At 59.0% G+C, this 12,662-nt stretch overlaps 2 protein-coding genes across 2 annotated transcripts; one reads left to right on the forward strand and one right to left on the reverse strand.

The window, feature by feature from the left end:
• Positions 1 to 1,335: 1,335 nt before the first annotated feature.
• GFAP (glial fibrillary acidic protein) lies at positions 1,336 to 10,606 on the forward strand. The gene is made up of 9 exons (XM_045814480.2): positions 1,336 to 1,807; positions 2,777 to 2,837; positions 3,032 to 3,127; positions 3,873 to 4,034; positions 5,433 to 5,558; positions 5,733 to 5,953; positions 6,509 to 6,552; positions 8,299 to 8,384; positions 9,049 to 10,606. Exons 1-9 carry the CDS (start codon positions 1,347 to 1,349, stop codon positions 9,088 to 9,090), a joined length of 1,299 nt encoding a protein of 432 aa, XP_045670436.1. The 5' UTR covers positions 1,336 to 1,346; the 3' UTR covers positions 9,091 to 10,606.
• A 698-nt stretch (positions 10,607 to 11,304) lies between these two features.
• Positions 11,305 to 12,546, reverse strand: FAM187A (family with sequence similarity 187 member A). Its single transcript, XM_045814332.1, has one exon. The coding sequence runs from the start codon at positions 12,544 to 12,546 to the stop codon at positions 11,305 to 11,307; it is 1,242 nt and encodes a 413-aa protein (XP_045670288.1).
• Between the last annotated feature and the right edge of the window lie 116 nt (positions 12,547 to 12,662).

The raw sequence follows: 12,662 nt of genomic DNA on the forward strand, positions 1-12,662 counted from the left end.
CCTTGGCACAGACACAATGGTCGGGGGTGGGCACAGAGCCTGCTCCCCACTGCATCCCGGCCCCCTCAGAGGCTTCCGAGAAGCTCTTTGAGCTGGGGGCTTGGGTTGTACTCTGCCTAACAGCCTGGCATCTTGGGATAAAAACAGCACAGCCCCCCGGGGGCTGCCCTCTCCGTGTGGCGCCCTGACCAGTGGTGGAAAACAAGGCTCTATTCAGCAAGTGTCCAGGAGAAGGGATCAGAGGCCCAGGCATGGGCAGCAGGGGTGGGGTGGGGAGAGGAGGGCTTCCCAGAAGTCCAAGGACACAGATGGGTGAGGGGCCTGGGTGAGACTGCCCCCCACCCCCCATGGGATCAGAACAGAAGGGTGGATGGAGCTGAAGGGTCAGGCTACAGGACGCCGGCCCTGGGCTCCTAGTACAGACCCAGTGGCTCCTGGGCTCCCAAACTGACCCATCCCCAGGGGCCTTCCCGTCCTCTCAGCCTGATGTGTGGGAACTCAGAAGAGATAAATCTCCAGTGTGAAAGTGAGGTGAGGGGTGGCCGGGGAAACAGGGTGATGCAGAAACAAAGACGGGAGCCAGGACGGCCAGCTCATCCGTAACTGCTTTGTGCAGCTGTCAAGGCCCGGCTCCAGACTGGGGCGTGCAGAGAGCCCCGGGCAAGGGGCAAGTGAGCCCCGTGGGACTGAGGCAGGGGCTTAAGTGTGGTCCAGGGGGAAGGCCAGGGAGTGCAGCGCCTGTCCCTCTTGCCCCCTCAAAGCTTCCAGGTTCCTTCCTGGCCTCAACTGACCCTCTAGACGAAGGGCTGGTGTCCAGTTGCAGCCTCCGGGGAAGGGAGAGAAGGCAGGAATGCAGGAGCCCATGTTCGGAGGGAAGAGTCCAGCAGTCTGCTAGGAAGGGGGCTCAGCTGGAAACGGAACACACTTGTTCTTCCCATGTTCCCAGCACTTAGCAAGCACTCGAAGGAGGGGTGCTGTGATGGGATCTAAGACGTAGAAAGCAGGTCAGAGGTCATCTGATCCAGACCGTTCTTGGCCCACCTTCCCAGGGGAACGGCCTCCTTGCCCAGCAGTCAGGGCTGCACACGGAGCATCCGGCCCCAGGCACGGCCCACTAGTATCTCCGTCTGTGGCCAGGCTGGGGCTGGTGTGCCCGGGAGGCCCTGCCTCTGGGCACAGTGACCTCGGTGGGGTGAGAAGAGCTCTCCCCATGGCCGAGCTGCGGCCCAGCCCCTCCCCGTCAGGCTATGCCAGGGGGCGTCGCCAGGGGCAGCTTGGGCAGCGCCAGGCCGGCCCACGCTGCCATAAAGCCCTCACTCCCCAGGAGCCGGCAGAGCCCGGCCAGCATGGAGAGGAGACGGGTCACTTCAGCTGCTCGCCGCTCCTATGTCTCCTCCTCGGACGTGGTGGGGGGAAGCCTGGTCTCCGGCCGCCGGCTGGGGCCGGGCGCCCGCCTCTCCCTGGCCAGGATGCCGCTTCCACTGCCGGCCCGGGTGGACTTCTCCCTGGCCGGGGCACTCAACACCGGCTTCAAGGAGACCCGGGCCAGTGAGCGGGCAGAGATGATGGAGCTCAACGACCGCTTTGCCAGCTACATTGAGAAGGTGCGCTTCCTGGAACAGCAGAACAAGGCGCTGGCCGCGGAGCTGAACCAGCTGCGGGCCAAGGAGCCCACCAAGCTGGCCGATGTCTACCAGGCTGAGCTGCGTGAGCTAAGGCTGAGGCTCGACCAGCTCACTGCCGGCAGCGCCCGGCTCGAGGTCGAGAGAGACAATCTGGCACAGGACCTGGGCACCCTGAAGCAGAAGTGAGGAGGGGCCCCGGGGAGAGGGACTTCCTGAACAGGGAATGTGCTTCCCGCCCCACACCCCCATCCCTGCCCCAGCGGGAGGGCCTGCAGACCTGCAGGATCTGGGTGGGGGGGGTTGACTCCATGATCCTTGGCTCCTCTGTGATCCCATCTCTGGGAGGGAAGGGCTGTCCTTGCTCCCTAAGATGATGGCAGGGACTGGGAGGAGGCCCCAAGTCTCAGGGATCTGAATCCCGAAGACGTCTTCCCAAGGAGCCAGCGTACTCTCAGCACCTCCCCGTCGGGGAAAGCTGTGTGGGAACAGTCAGGGACCCCGCAGGCAGGGTCCCCGAAGGCAGGGTCTTCGTATTTCATTCACTGTGGGGCCTGGTGGCCTTGTGGGTCCGTAGAGAGGAGAAGTGGGAAGGGAAGGTTGGTGTGCACTGGGAGAATGGGGCTCTGGGGGAAAGGAGGTGAGAGAAAGAGCAGGCAGGCCTGGCTTCGGAACACAGGTGACGCTGCCCGTCACCAGCTTATGACCCTGGTCAAGCCACTTCAGCTTGCAGAGCTGTGAAGCAGAGATTCTAATAAAACCTCTTTGCAAAGGTCAGAGGAAACCCAGGGTGTGGTGTTTTGCTGAGCTGGCAGGGCGTGTGTGTGTGTGTGTGTGTGTGTGTGTGTGTGTGCGCGCGCGCCCCCCCCCCCCCCCCGTGCGGGAGGATGAGTGCGCTCGTGCACACAGCAGGGCGTGTATGCACACGTGCAGCCTGTGTGAGCGGGAGCTGGTGTGCCAGCCTTGATAAAGCCCTTGTCTACTCACCCTCCTGGCCAAGGCTCTGTCTGAGACCCTCTGCCCTTCACTCCTCCTGCCATTCCACTGGTCCTGGGGGGGGGGTCGTCTCTCTGGCAGCCACCCCCAGGAAGATTGGGGCAGGGGTCCAAGATCCTCAGAAGAGCCTGGACCCAGGAATGTGTTCCCTACCCCAGGCTCCAGGATGAAACCAACCTGAGGCTGGAGGCTGAGAACAACCTGGCCACCTATCGACAGGTCAGGGGGGTGGAGGGGAGAGGGAGGGGAGGGGGGGAAAGGGTTGACGGCAGTTCACTCAAACAGCCCCCAAGCCCAGGCCTCCAGAGAGCAATGCGCTGCTCTCTCCAGCCAAAGAAGGAGGGAACAGACAAGGCTAGGGAGCAGGGAGGAGTCTGGGGTCAGAGCAACCTTTTTGCCCCTCCCTTCTCCAGGAGGCAGATGAAGCCACCTTAGCCCGTCTGGATCTGGAGAGGAAGATTGAGTCTCTCGAGGAGGAAATCCGGTTTTTGAGGAAGATCCATGAGGAGGTAAGGCCAACATAGAGATCGAAATGGATAGAGAGAGACAGAGAGACTGAGATTGAGAATACTCGGAGACAGAGAGAAAATAAGAGAGACTGAGGGAGACAGACCTAGAGAAGACAGAGCATCCTCAGCCCCTGGTGAAATTCACACAGACACACACCACTTACTGAGAATTAGAATAGACCTTGTTGCCCCATTTTTTATTTCACTACAGCCTTGTGAGTTAGGGACCCTTCCAGTATGATCTTCCAGTATGATCCCTGTGAAACAGAGGAGGACACCAAAGCCTGGACGGGTTGAAGAACTTGCTAAGGTCACCTAGTTAGTCTCTCTGACATCACCCCCCACTGTCACCTGTCTCCATTTAAATGAGGGCCATTCGTTTTAAAAAGACACCACTGAGCTCTCTGACTTCAGATTATGGATTCAGAGTCCATGATGCCATGGAACCTGGGAACCCACAGACACACCCACACCACAGGGACTCAGTCACTCTCCCACAAGTGCACAGGCACACTTCCAGTGCTCCTGCCTGGCCGAACCTGGGAGGCAGACACCATGAGGCCCCCAAACTACCCTCTGCCTCCCCTAGCCTGGGCCATGCCACTTCCTCTAACTAGGACTGCCCCAGTTCCTTTCCCCAATATCAGTGTCCAAGGGGCAGGTAGACAAGGGCATAATACTGTGGGGAAACCCCAGCGGCAGCCTGTGCCCCCAGCCCTGGCATCCCTTCTCTTATCCCGGCCAGGAGGTGCAGGAGCTCCAGGAGCAGCTGGCCCGGCAGCAGGTCCATGTGGAGCTGGATGTGGCCAAGCCTGACCTCACGGCGGCCTTGAGAGAGATCCGCACGCAGTACGAGGCCATGGCATCCAGCAACATGCATGAGGCCGAGGAGTGGTACCGGTCCAAGGTAGCCCTGACTGTGGGCCAGCCTGCCTCCTCCAGGCAGCCCTGCTGGCTCCATACAAGAGAATTGGGGAACAAGGGTGGAGGAGGCTGGGAGAGGATGAAATGAGGTGGCTTGCCCAGGGTCACACAAGGCACCATTACTTCCTATAAGTATTTCTTTTTTATATGTTTTTATTTATTTATTTGAGAGAGAGAGAGCCTGCACGCGCATGAACAGGGTGCGGAGCCGAGGGTGAGGGAGCCGGAGGGGGAAAGAATCTCAAGCAGACTCCATGCTGAGCATGGAGCCCCCTGCGGGGCTGCATCTCACCACCCTGAGCTCATGACCTGAGCCGAAACCAAGAGTCAAACGCTTAACCAACTAAGCCACCCAGGCACCCCTCCAATAAGGACTTCTTATTCCTACTATTATCATTATTATTGTTACTATTACTGTTATTATCAGCCAACGTTGTTGCGTGCCAGGCCCTGCACTTTACATGCATTGTCTATCTTACCTACTATGAAGAAAGTACTGTTCTTTGACAGATGAGAGAACTGAAGTTCAGAGAGGTTAACGAGTTTGCCCAAAGTCGCACAGTTCCTACATGGTAGAGCCAGATGTCTAACCGCAGCTGTCGCACTGGGGAGCCTGCGTTCCCCGTGCCTCTGCTGTCTGTGTCCTGGGTTACTGAGCATCCGCTGCGTGCCAGCACTGCCCAGCATCCAGAAACCTGTCCCACCAGGGAGACACAGTATGCCCCCGAGTACGGTGTCTGGAGAGAACACTGCTGGGCGGGCTTTCTGTATATGCAGTGCAGGGAATAGGGAGGATATCATAAAAGGGAGGGCCTTGGGGTTAGGCAGGAGTGGCAGCCAAAGAACATGAAGAGAAGAGGGAAGGGGCATTTGGAGTGCAACAAAGCACGGGGCAGGGGCCCAGCGATGCCAGCCCAGGGGCCAAGCTGAGGAGCGTGAGTGGCAGAAGCCAGCGATGGCTCTGAGCAGGTCAAGGGCAGATGGAGCCGAGAGCTTCACCGCAAGCTAGGGGGTGAGAACCCCGGGTACTGCTCACCAGGCCCCGCTGGCCACGGTGGGGGAGGCCAGGGCTCAGGCTCCTGGATAGAGCTCCCGGAGGGCAGGAGATTCTGGATTCTGTGGCCAACACCATTGACTCCTTCATTCCCTGGCCAGGCACTGTGCTGGGTGCTGCCGACGTGGTGGGGGCCTTCTGTGCCCTCTGCCCATGGGTCACAGTCGCTGGGAAGAATCCCACCAGGGCCAGAGTCCTGGGGAGCCCTGGACACCAAGCCTGGGGTCCTGCCCATCTCCCTGCGTTCCCGGAGCCCCACCGGCCCGCACAGCTCCCGCACCGTGGGGCCCAGCCGCCCCTCAGCGTAGGGCCCTCTCCCCCCGCTAGTTTGCCGACCTGAACGATGCCGCTGCCCGCAACGCCGAGCTGCTCCGCCAGGCCAAGCACGAGGCCAACGACTACCGGCGCCAGCTGCAGACCTTGACCTGCGACCTGGAGTCCTTGCGCGGCACGGTGAGCGCGGGCGCACGCGGGTGCACGCAAGCCGGAGCCCCCGGGGACCCGCGAGCCAGGGGCAGGGACCGGGACTGCGAGCGGGGGCTCTGAAAAGTTACTTGGGGGCAGAGGTGAGGCCGGGGGCGGGCAGTGTGACCCCGCCCCGAGGCACCTACCGGCTCCACCCTACAGAACGAGTCCCTGGAGAGGCAGATGCGGGAGCAGGAGGAGCGCCACGCGCGGGAGGCGGCGAGTTACCAGGAGGCGCTGGCCCGGCTGGAGGAGGAGGGGCAGAGCCTCAAAGACGAGATGGCCCGCCATCTGCAGGAGTACCAGGACTTGTTGAACGTCAAGCTGGCCCTGGACATCGAGATCGCCACCTACAGGAAGCTGCTGGAGGGCGAGGAGAACCGGTGAGCTGCCACTGTGGCCCCGGAGGAGTCCTCCCTGCTGCCCCTCCCTGGAGTCTTCTTGCTCCCTTCCGGGATTGTCTTATTCAGCCAGTGTCCTGCCGCCTCCTATCCCAGTACTCAGCACAGTGCTCGCCTAACACACAGTAGGTATTCAATAAATGTTTGGTGAATAAATGGATTCAATTCAAGCAATGTTGATGAGGTCGTAGGGTGAGGACTTGGGTCACCTCCCAAACTAAGAGGCTCACTCCCCACCCTCCTAGTGAAGATTAAACTTCTTTTCCCCTGACCCATCTCTTTTGTCTTGGAACTTTCTTCACCACTTCCTCCTCCCCTCTGCCACCCTCCAGGCCTCCACGCTTTCAAATAGAGATGTTCCCCTGGTGGACAACACCCAAGTCCCTTGCAGACTCTTGGAGCCCCAGGGAGCATGTTGGCTGCTGGAGAAAGCCAGGAGATGGGCCTTGAGGGTGTCATGATAACCCTGAACCAGGGCCTGCCCCTGGGGATGTCCCTGGGCAGCCTGGTCACTCTTCTGCCTTTGCTGTCTTTCAGCATCACCATTCCCGTGCAGACCTTCTCCAACCTGCAGATCCGAGGTCAGTAGAGCAGGGCCTTGTGGGCAGGGTGTTGGATTCCTGCCCTCTCCCCCAGGTGGGCTGCTGCTCTGGCCTGGGGCCGAGGACCAGGGCAAAGGGGTCCAGTCCGGGGCTCTCCTTGGGGGCCTTCATAACTCAACGCAGAGCTTCCGGCCAGAACACAGCAGCCCAGGGCATTCCAGGTGGGGCTTGCCGCTGCTCCTGTCCTGCTCTGCCCTGTGCCCCGTTCCCTAACCCTGCACCCCTTGCTATAGCAGAACTGGGGGAAGGTCTCAACCTCTGCCCTGTCTGCAGATCCCTGAGCAAGCTCTGCCCATCTGAGTGTTTTACCTTTTTGTTTTTTTTAACTGCTTGTCACTACAGGGGGCAAAAGCACCAAAGAAGGGGAAAGTCACAAGGTCACAAGACATCTCAAAAGCCTCACAATACAAGTTATACCAATACAGGCTCACCAGATTGTAAATGGAGCCCCGCCGGCTCTCGGTTAGCAGCCTGCCTCTCAGACTCTCAGACACGCTGCTTTTCTCAGCTTGACAGGGAGCAAGCCTCGCCAAGTCCATTTTCCCTGCCTCCCTGGGCTTCCTCCTCCCAGGTTTCCCTAAAGGGCCAAGCTTGTGTCATTTTCCCAGCGACCTCAGTGCCCAGCCCAGGACCTGGCACAGGGTAAATGTAGGTTACACTAGCAGAGCTGGCTGGTGTTCAAAGTGATATGTCCCTGGTGCTCAGATGAGATGCTCTGGGGCCTCTGGGCAAATGCCAGCCTCTGCCTCACCTCTTCCCCATCACTGGGAGGGCCCCTCGGGTCTTGCCGTGCCTGGTGGCCAGGTTCTCTGCTCAATTCGTTTGTCCCCGAGGCTCCACGGCTCAGCTCAGTGCTGATTCAGCCCAGAGGATTATTTCCCCCTGGACTGCTGCTGGTGTAGTGAATAAAGGTTTATGTTCTCTGCTCTTAATTTTAAATATTAGGGAGTGTGACATGTTACATTTTTCTCTCTGAGGGGGGGAAAGGCTAAATTACTTCTTACTTGGATGTGGCCCTCAAATGATTTTATCTAAGAAAAAAAAAAACTTCTTCTGCTCTAGAAATTTAGGAACACGAGATATGCATGTCCCAGGGCTTAGTTCAGCATCAGAAGTTTAACCAGGCAGACCAGGTGAAGGTAATACTGCCAAGTGCCAAATGGTAAAGGGTCAATAAGGCCCGGAGAAGTGGCAGAGAGAAGTAGGAGAGGGGCAGGAGAACAGGAAAGGGACCCACGTATGCTGGGCACTAAAATGTGGTAGGCACTTAACATGTATCATTTCAGTGAACTGACTCCTTGCTCCCACCTAGAGAAGTAGACACCATCATCCCCAATTTGCAGATTAGGAAACTGAGGCTGGGAGAAGTAAATTAACTCGCCCACAGCCTTGCGGCTGAGCTGAGACTCGAGCCTGCCTGATTTCAAAGCCCATGTGCTCCTTCCTCGACACAGCACTGGGTTGTCAGAAAGCCAGGTGCCAAGTGAGAGCTTGAAGAGGGACTGAAATGCAGCCAGGCCAGGAAAGTGAGCAAAACACTGGATGGACCAGCAACCCTGGGGACCTGGGGCTCTCCGGCCCCTTTGAAAGAGCCTAGGCCCTCTCTGCCTGGTTGGACAGACTTTCAATCCGCATGACTGTGGGTTTCATGGGGAAGCTGGGGGTGGGGGAGGATGTCTAGTGGCCCAGGAGCCAACAGGAGGCCTCCTGTCCCTATGTCTGCAGAAACCAGCCTGGACACCAAGTCCGTGTCAGAAGGCCACCTCAAGAGGAACATCGTGGTAAAAACCGTGGAGATGCGGGACGGAGAGGTAAGGAGAGCAGACCTGAGATTCTGGACCCAGCAGCTCTGGCTGCCTCCAGGAATTTTTAAGACCAGGCTTTGGAAGAAAGCCTAAACTAGCACATAAAAGGTTCTCAATCGCTCAGAAGAGCCTCCCGGGGAGGCTCTGGAAGAGGGCAAGGAACCTGGATGTAATTCAATTTCCTGTCCTCTCTGCCGGTGGGTTCTAGGGAGCCTGGGTACCGAGGCCACTGGATGGAGTCCTGATTCAGACTTTCTCCCTGTCTCACCCTCAGAGGCAGGCACCCCCAGCACCAGGCCTAGGGAGAGAGAGAAAATTAAAGTTAGTAGCTTTCATGCCCAACTTTCAATTTCCAGCTTGATAAAAGGAACCTGCCGGAGGCATAGGAAAGGGGCATTTGGCATAAGCCCTCCCCGTCACACCAGTGACGGTACTAGCTAATCTTACCCCTTCAGCTCGCCTTGTGCCCAGCGAGCTGCTAAATGCTTACGAGTGTTACCTCATTTCCTAGCAGCTGCTGGGGGGGGGGGGGGGCTTCTGGTTACTCTCATAGGAAAGAAAGACCCAGGAAATCTGGGACTTCTCCGAGGTCTCATGGCCTAGCAGTGGTGGGCCTGATGTCTGTGTGAGCCCCTAACTAGGGTGCTGTGCCCTTCTCTGTCCCCTGCAGGTCATTAAGGAGTCCAAACAGGAGCACAAGGACGTGATGTGAGGCAGGACCCACCTGGTGGCCCCTGTCCCACAGTGTGAGGGGCCTGAGCGGTGGGATTGTTGCCCCTCCTCTGAGAGCTGACTTCCCCAGACCCAAGTTCGCACTCATCCCGCCTGCTCCCCTCGTCCCTCCAACCTCTACACCAGCTCGCTGCCCTAGGCTCTGTGGGTACTAGACCTGCCAGATAGCACCCACCCTACACCCAGTAACTCCCAACTAACAAGGCACTCACCCCAAAGGGGCGGCCTGGAGGGGCGTGGCCAGCAGCTTGGCTTAGAACTGGGAGGAAGGAGAGAAGTTGGGGAGGGCCCTCGATAGCCCTAATCCCTGCTGTCATGGCAACTGTTGCCAGAGCCGGAGGTCCCTGGGTGTAACTGGGAAGTGGGCCTTAGAGTTTCCTCAGGCTGCTGGAGGAAAACCGAGACTCTGAGACAGGAAAGGGAACTCCCCACAGGCAAGATAGCCCTGGCCAGAGGTTTCTTCTTCTAGACTGACCCTGAACAGTCTTGAGAGTGGGTGGGGACATCTGCCATTTGGAGTAGTCCCCAGACAGAATGCCTGGCCTGCCCGGATCCCAGAGGGGCCTCCTGAGCGACGATTCAAGTGTCTCAGTCCCACTGAGCTGACATGTGGGCGCGCTGTGGGCTTGCCACGGGCGTGTGGGAGCCTGATTCTCAGCACTTGGGGGATCTACAGTGTAAGTGGAGAGGGAAGGGGTGCTGGGAAGGAGTAGAGGGGGGCTGCCTGGCCCCTAGGTTGGATACAGAGAGGTCAAGCCCAGGAGTCCTCCCTCCATACGGCTGGAGGGGAGGCAGGTGGAGTTGGTGGAGGCTGGAGGCGGAGGCTGGGATGATGCTAGACGGCAGAGCTGGAGGTTGGGGGCAACCGGGTACACCTGGCCACTGGGTCGTGGGAATCAAGGAAGTGACTCACCCTCTTGAAGTTGCTGAAACAGGAGAGAGGGGCTGCTGTCCCCAGGGGCAGGGCACGCTTTGTCCCAATTCTAAAGGCCCCTTCCTTGCTGCACAGTCCCTCCACCCGGGCCTCTGCGCCACTGTAGTTGCTGCCTGGCGACCCCAGCAAACACGGCTAGGCGAAGCCACCACCATACACCTGACACATCCCACTCTACGGTGACCTGCTGCTTTTCTCTAACCAAGGGCCCTTGTGGTTCCCCTCTTACTCATATACAAAATGTACCCTCATATTGTAGGTAGCACTCTATTTTATCATTCGGGAAATAGAGGCACGAGCAGAGTGAAGGCTCTGGTTTGTGCTCTGCTTTCCATGGGAAGACTGTGGGGGGCAGGCACGGGACTATCTGTGCCCAGAAGTAGGGCTGAAAGGGCCCGCTCCAGGGTCCCCCTCGCCCCTCTAAGGCCAGAGAAGTGAGAGTCCCTCCCTTTTTCCAAGACCTGGTGCCTTTCCCCCACTCCCTCCTGCCACCCACTGCTGCTAACCTCCAGGGCACCACCGCAGCCTTTACTAAGGTAAATAAAGATGATTGCGCGGCCTTCCCCAGAGTGGACTCTGATCTGTTCAGGAGCGGCTGGGGGGGAGGGCAGGAAGTAGCCTTAGACGAGATTCAACTTGCTTCTTATCGCTGATCATCTTGGGACCCCGACCCCCCCAGCAGCAGCCACAAGACAAATCCCAACTCCAACCCTGCTCCACAAGGCAGCCCTGGTGCCCCTCCGGCCCCCTCTTGTCACCCAGTCTCCAGCCCTGGGGAAAGCCCTGACTTTGACCTCCATTTTCCTCACCCGTTTTCCCTGTTCTAGTCCTTACCTTTATTCCCAAACCTGCCATTCCAGAGAAGAGGACATATACCACCACTCCCCCTTCCTCTCCCTGCTGCCCCCAATTCAACCAGCGCCCACTCGGCAATCCTCCAAGGCAAGAAAATAAAGCACCTCAAACACTGTTCCAACATCAAAAAGGCCATTTGATAAATATTAGGTTCACTCTTCCTTCTCTGAGCACGAGGTTGGAAGGTGCACACTCTGGCTACTCCCATACTGGCCTCGGTCCCCCCTCTCCCGCCGGCCTCAGGCTTCTCCACCTGCCAGGGGTGGGTTGTAACTCACAGATCGACACACATACACACACACACCCTTGCCACACAGCGCCCCCCCCCCCCCAAGCATCGGTAGCATTTAACAAACACATCTGAGCACAACTGGTCTTTGGAGCCGGGGAAGGGGTGGGGGTGGCCTAGGGGGAGAAGTTGGGACGACAGTGAAATAAGTAACAGCAGCACCGACAGACGTGAATGGTGACAAAGACCGCCGTGATGAACAGGTAGCCTATCAGGGTGAGCTCCACAGCAGAGCGGGTCTCGGGGTCCGAGAACGAGGGCTGGTAGCGGCCTCGGGACGTGACGCCCAGCCGCAGGCCAGCGACCCGCACCCCCTGCCGCCAGCAGTAGTAGATGCCCCGGTCGCTCAGCTGCGTGAAGCGGATATGGAGATGGTTGCCGTGGTCAATGAACACCCTCATGGACCTGTTCACGCCCTCCAGGTACTGCGTGCGGTAGAAGTACTGGCGGTCCTTGTCCCAGGCCACGGCGTGCTCTGGCCGGGCTCCGGGGCAGGAGATGATGAGCCCGTGGCCCAGCCTCTGCCAGTGGAACTGGATGGGCACCTGAGGCACCCAGGGCGGGCTGCCCAGCTTGGACACGTAGCTGAGGATGGCCACGAAGCCCTCCTGAGCCGCCTTCTGCTCACAGGGCACCACACAGCTCTGAACCAGTAGCTCAGGGCTGTGCTCCCTGGCCCGGGCCCGAAGCTTCCTGGGCACAGCCCGCGAGCCGCAGGACACCACATCGGGCACTGTCTTGCGGTAGCGCGGGGAGAGACCTGGGCTCCGCAGGTAGCACAGGCCGATGCGCCACTGCTCCCCGCGCACCCCGCAGCGGTCGCAAGGGGTCCACTCCCAGAAGGTGGTGAAGATGTGGAGGCTGCCGTGGTGCTCGTCTGCAAAGGGCTCCTGGCCCTGGTCCTTGAAGGTGGCCACCATTCCCTCGCCGCTCTGGACGTCCACGTCATAGGCGTAAAAGTAGTCCCCCTTGCGGGTGCCACAAAAATACAGGCCCGAGTCGTCGGGCTGGGCCCGGAAAACCAGCAGGCTGAACATGCGGATGCTGAAACGAACCAGCATGTCGCTGCCCACGCGCACCTGGGACTCCTCTGTCAGCACCCGCCCGTCGAAGTCCGTCAGCACTTTGGTGTGGCTGCCGCCCAGGTCCTTCTGATAGTACCAGACCACGGCAGACACCTCCTCGGGCTTGCAGTGGCAGGGAAGCTCGAAGCTCATGTCTGCCAGGTAGGCTGCATTGTCAAACATCAGAAAAGCCGGGCAGGGGGTCCTCTGAAAAATGTTCTCCTTCTCCACAATTTCAAAGGCCTGGAGACAGCCCCACACCCACAGGAGCACCGTGGCGTGGGCCAGGTTCATGCCCGCGAGAGGCAACGGTCGGAGGGGAGCAGGGCCAAACCAAGGCACTAAAGGCCTACAGGGCTTCTAGAAATCACTGCCAGGGGCAGCTATCTGTAGGAGAAAGGATTAAGCAG

This window comes from Ursus americanus, chromosome 23 (genome assembly GCF_024610735.1).
Source record: "Ursus americanus isolate L20-20 chromosome 23, mUrsAme1.1.p, whole genome shotgun sequence".
Classification (NCBI taxonomy): Eukaryota; Metazoa; Chordata; class Mammalia; order Carnivora; family Ursidae; genus Ursus; species Ursus americanus.

Bases quoted from the DNA above. Each gene is read 5' to 3' on its own strand.
- GFAP (XM_045814480.2), top strand. From the start codon at position 1,347: ATGGAGAGGAGACGGGTCACTTCAGCTGCTCGCCGCTCCTATGTCTCC. The intron at 3,128-3,872 runs GTAAGGCCAACA...TATCCCGGCCAG, and splicing joins TGAGGAAGATCCATGAGGAG to GAGGTGCAGGAGCTCCAGGA. The intron at 6,553-8,298 runs GTCAGTAGAGCA...CTATGTCTGCAG, and splicing joins CTCCAACCTGCAGATCCGAG to AAACCAGCCTGGACACCAAG.
- FAM187A (XM_045814332.1), bottom strand. From the start codon at position 12,546: ATGAACCTGGCCCACGCCACGGTGCTCCTGTGGGTGTGGGGCTGTCTC.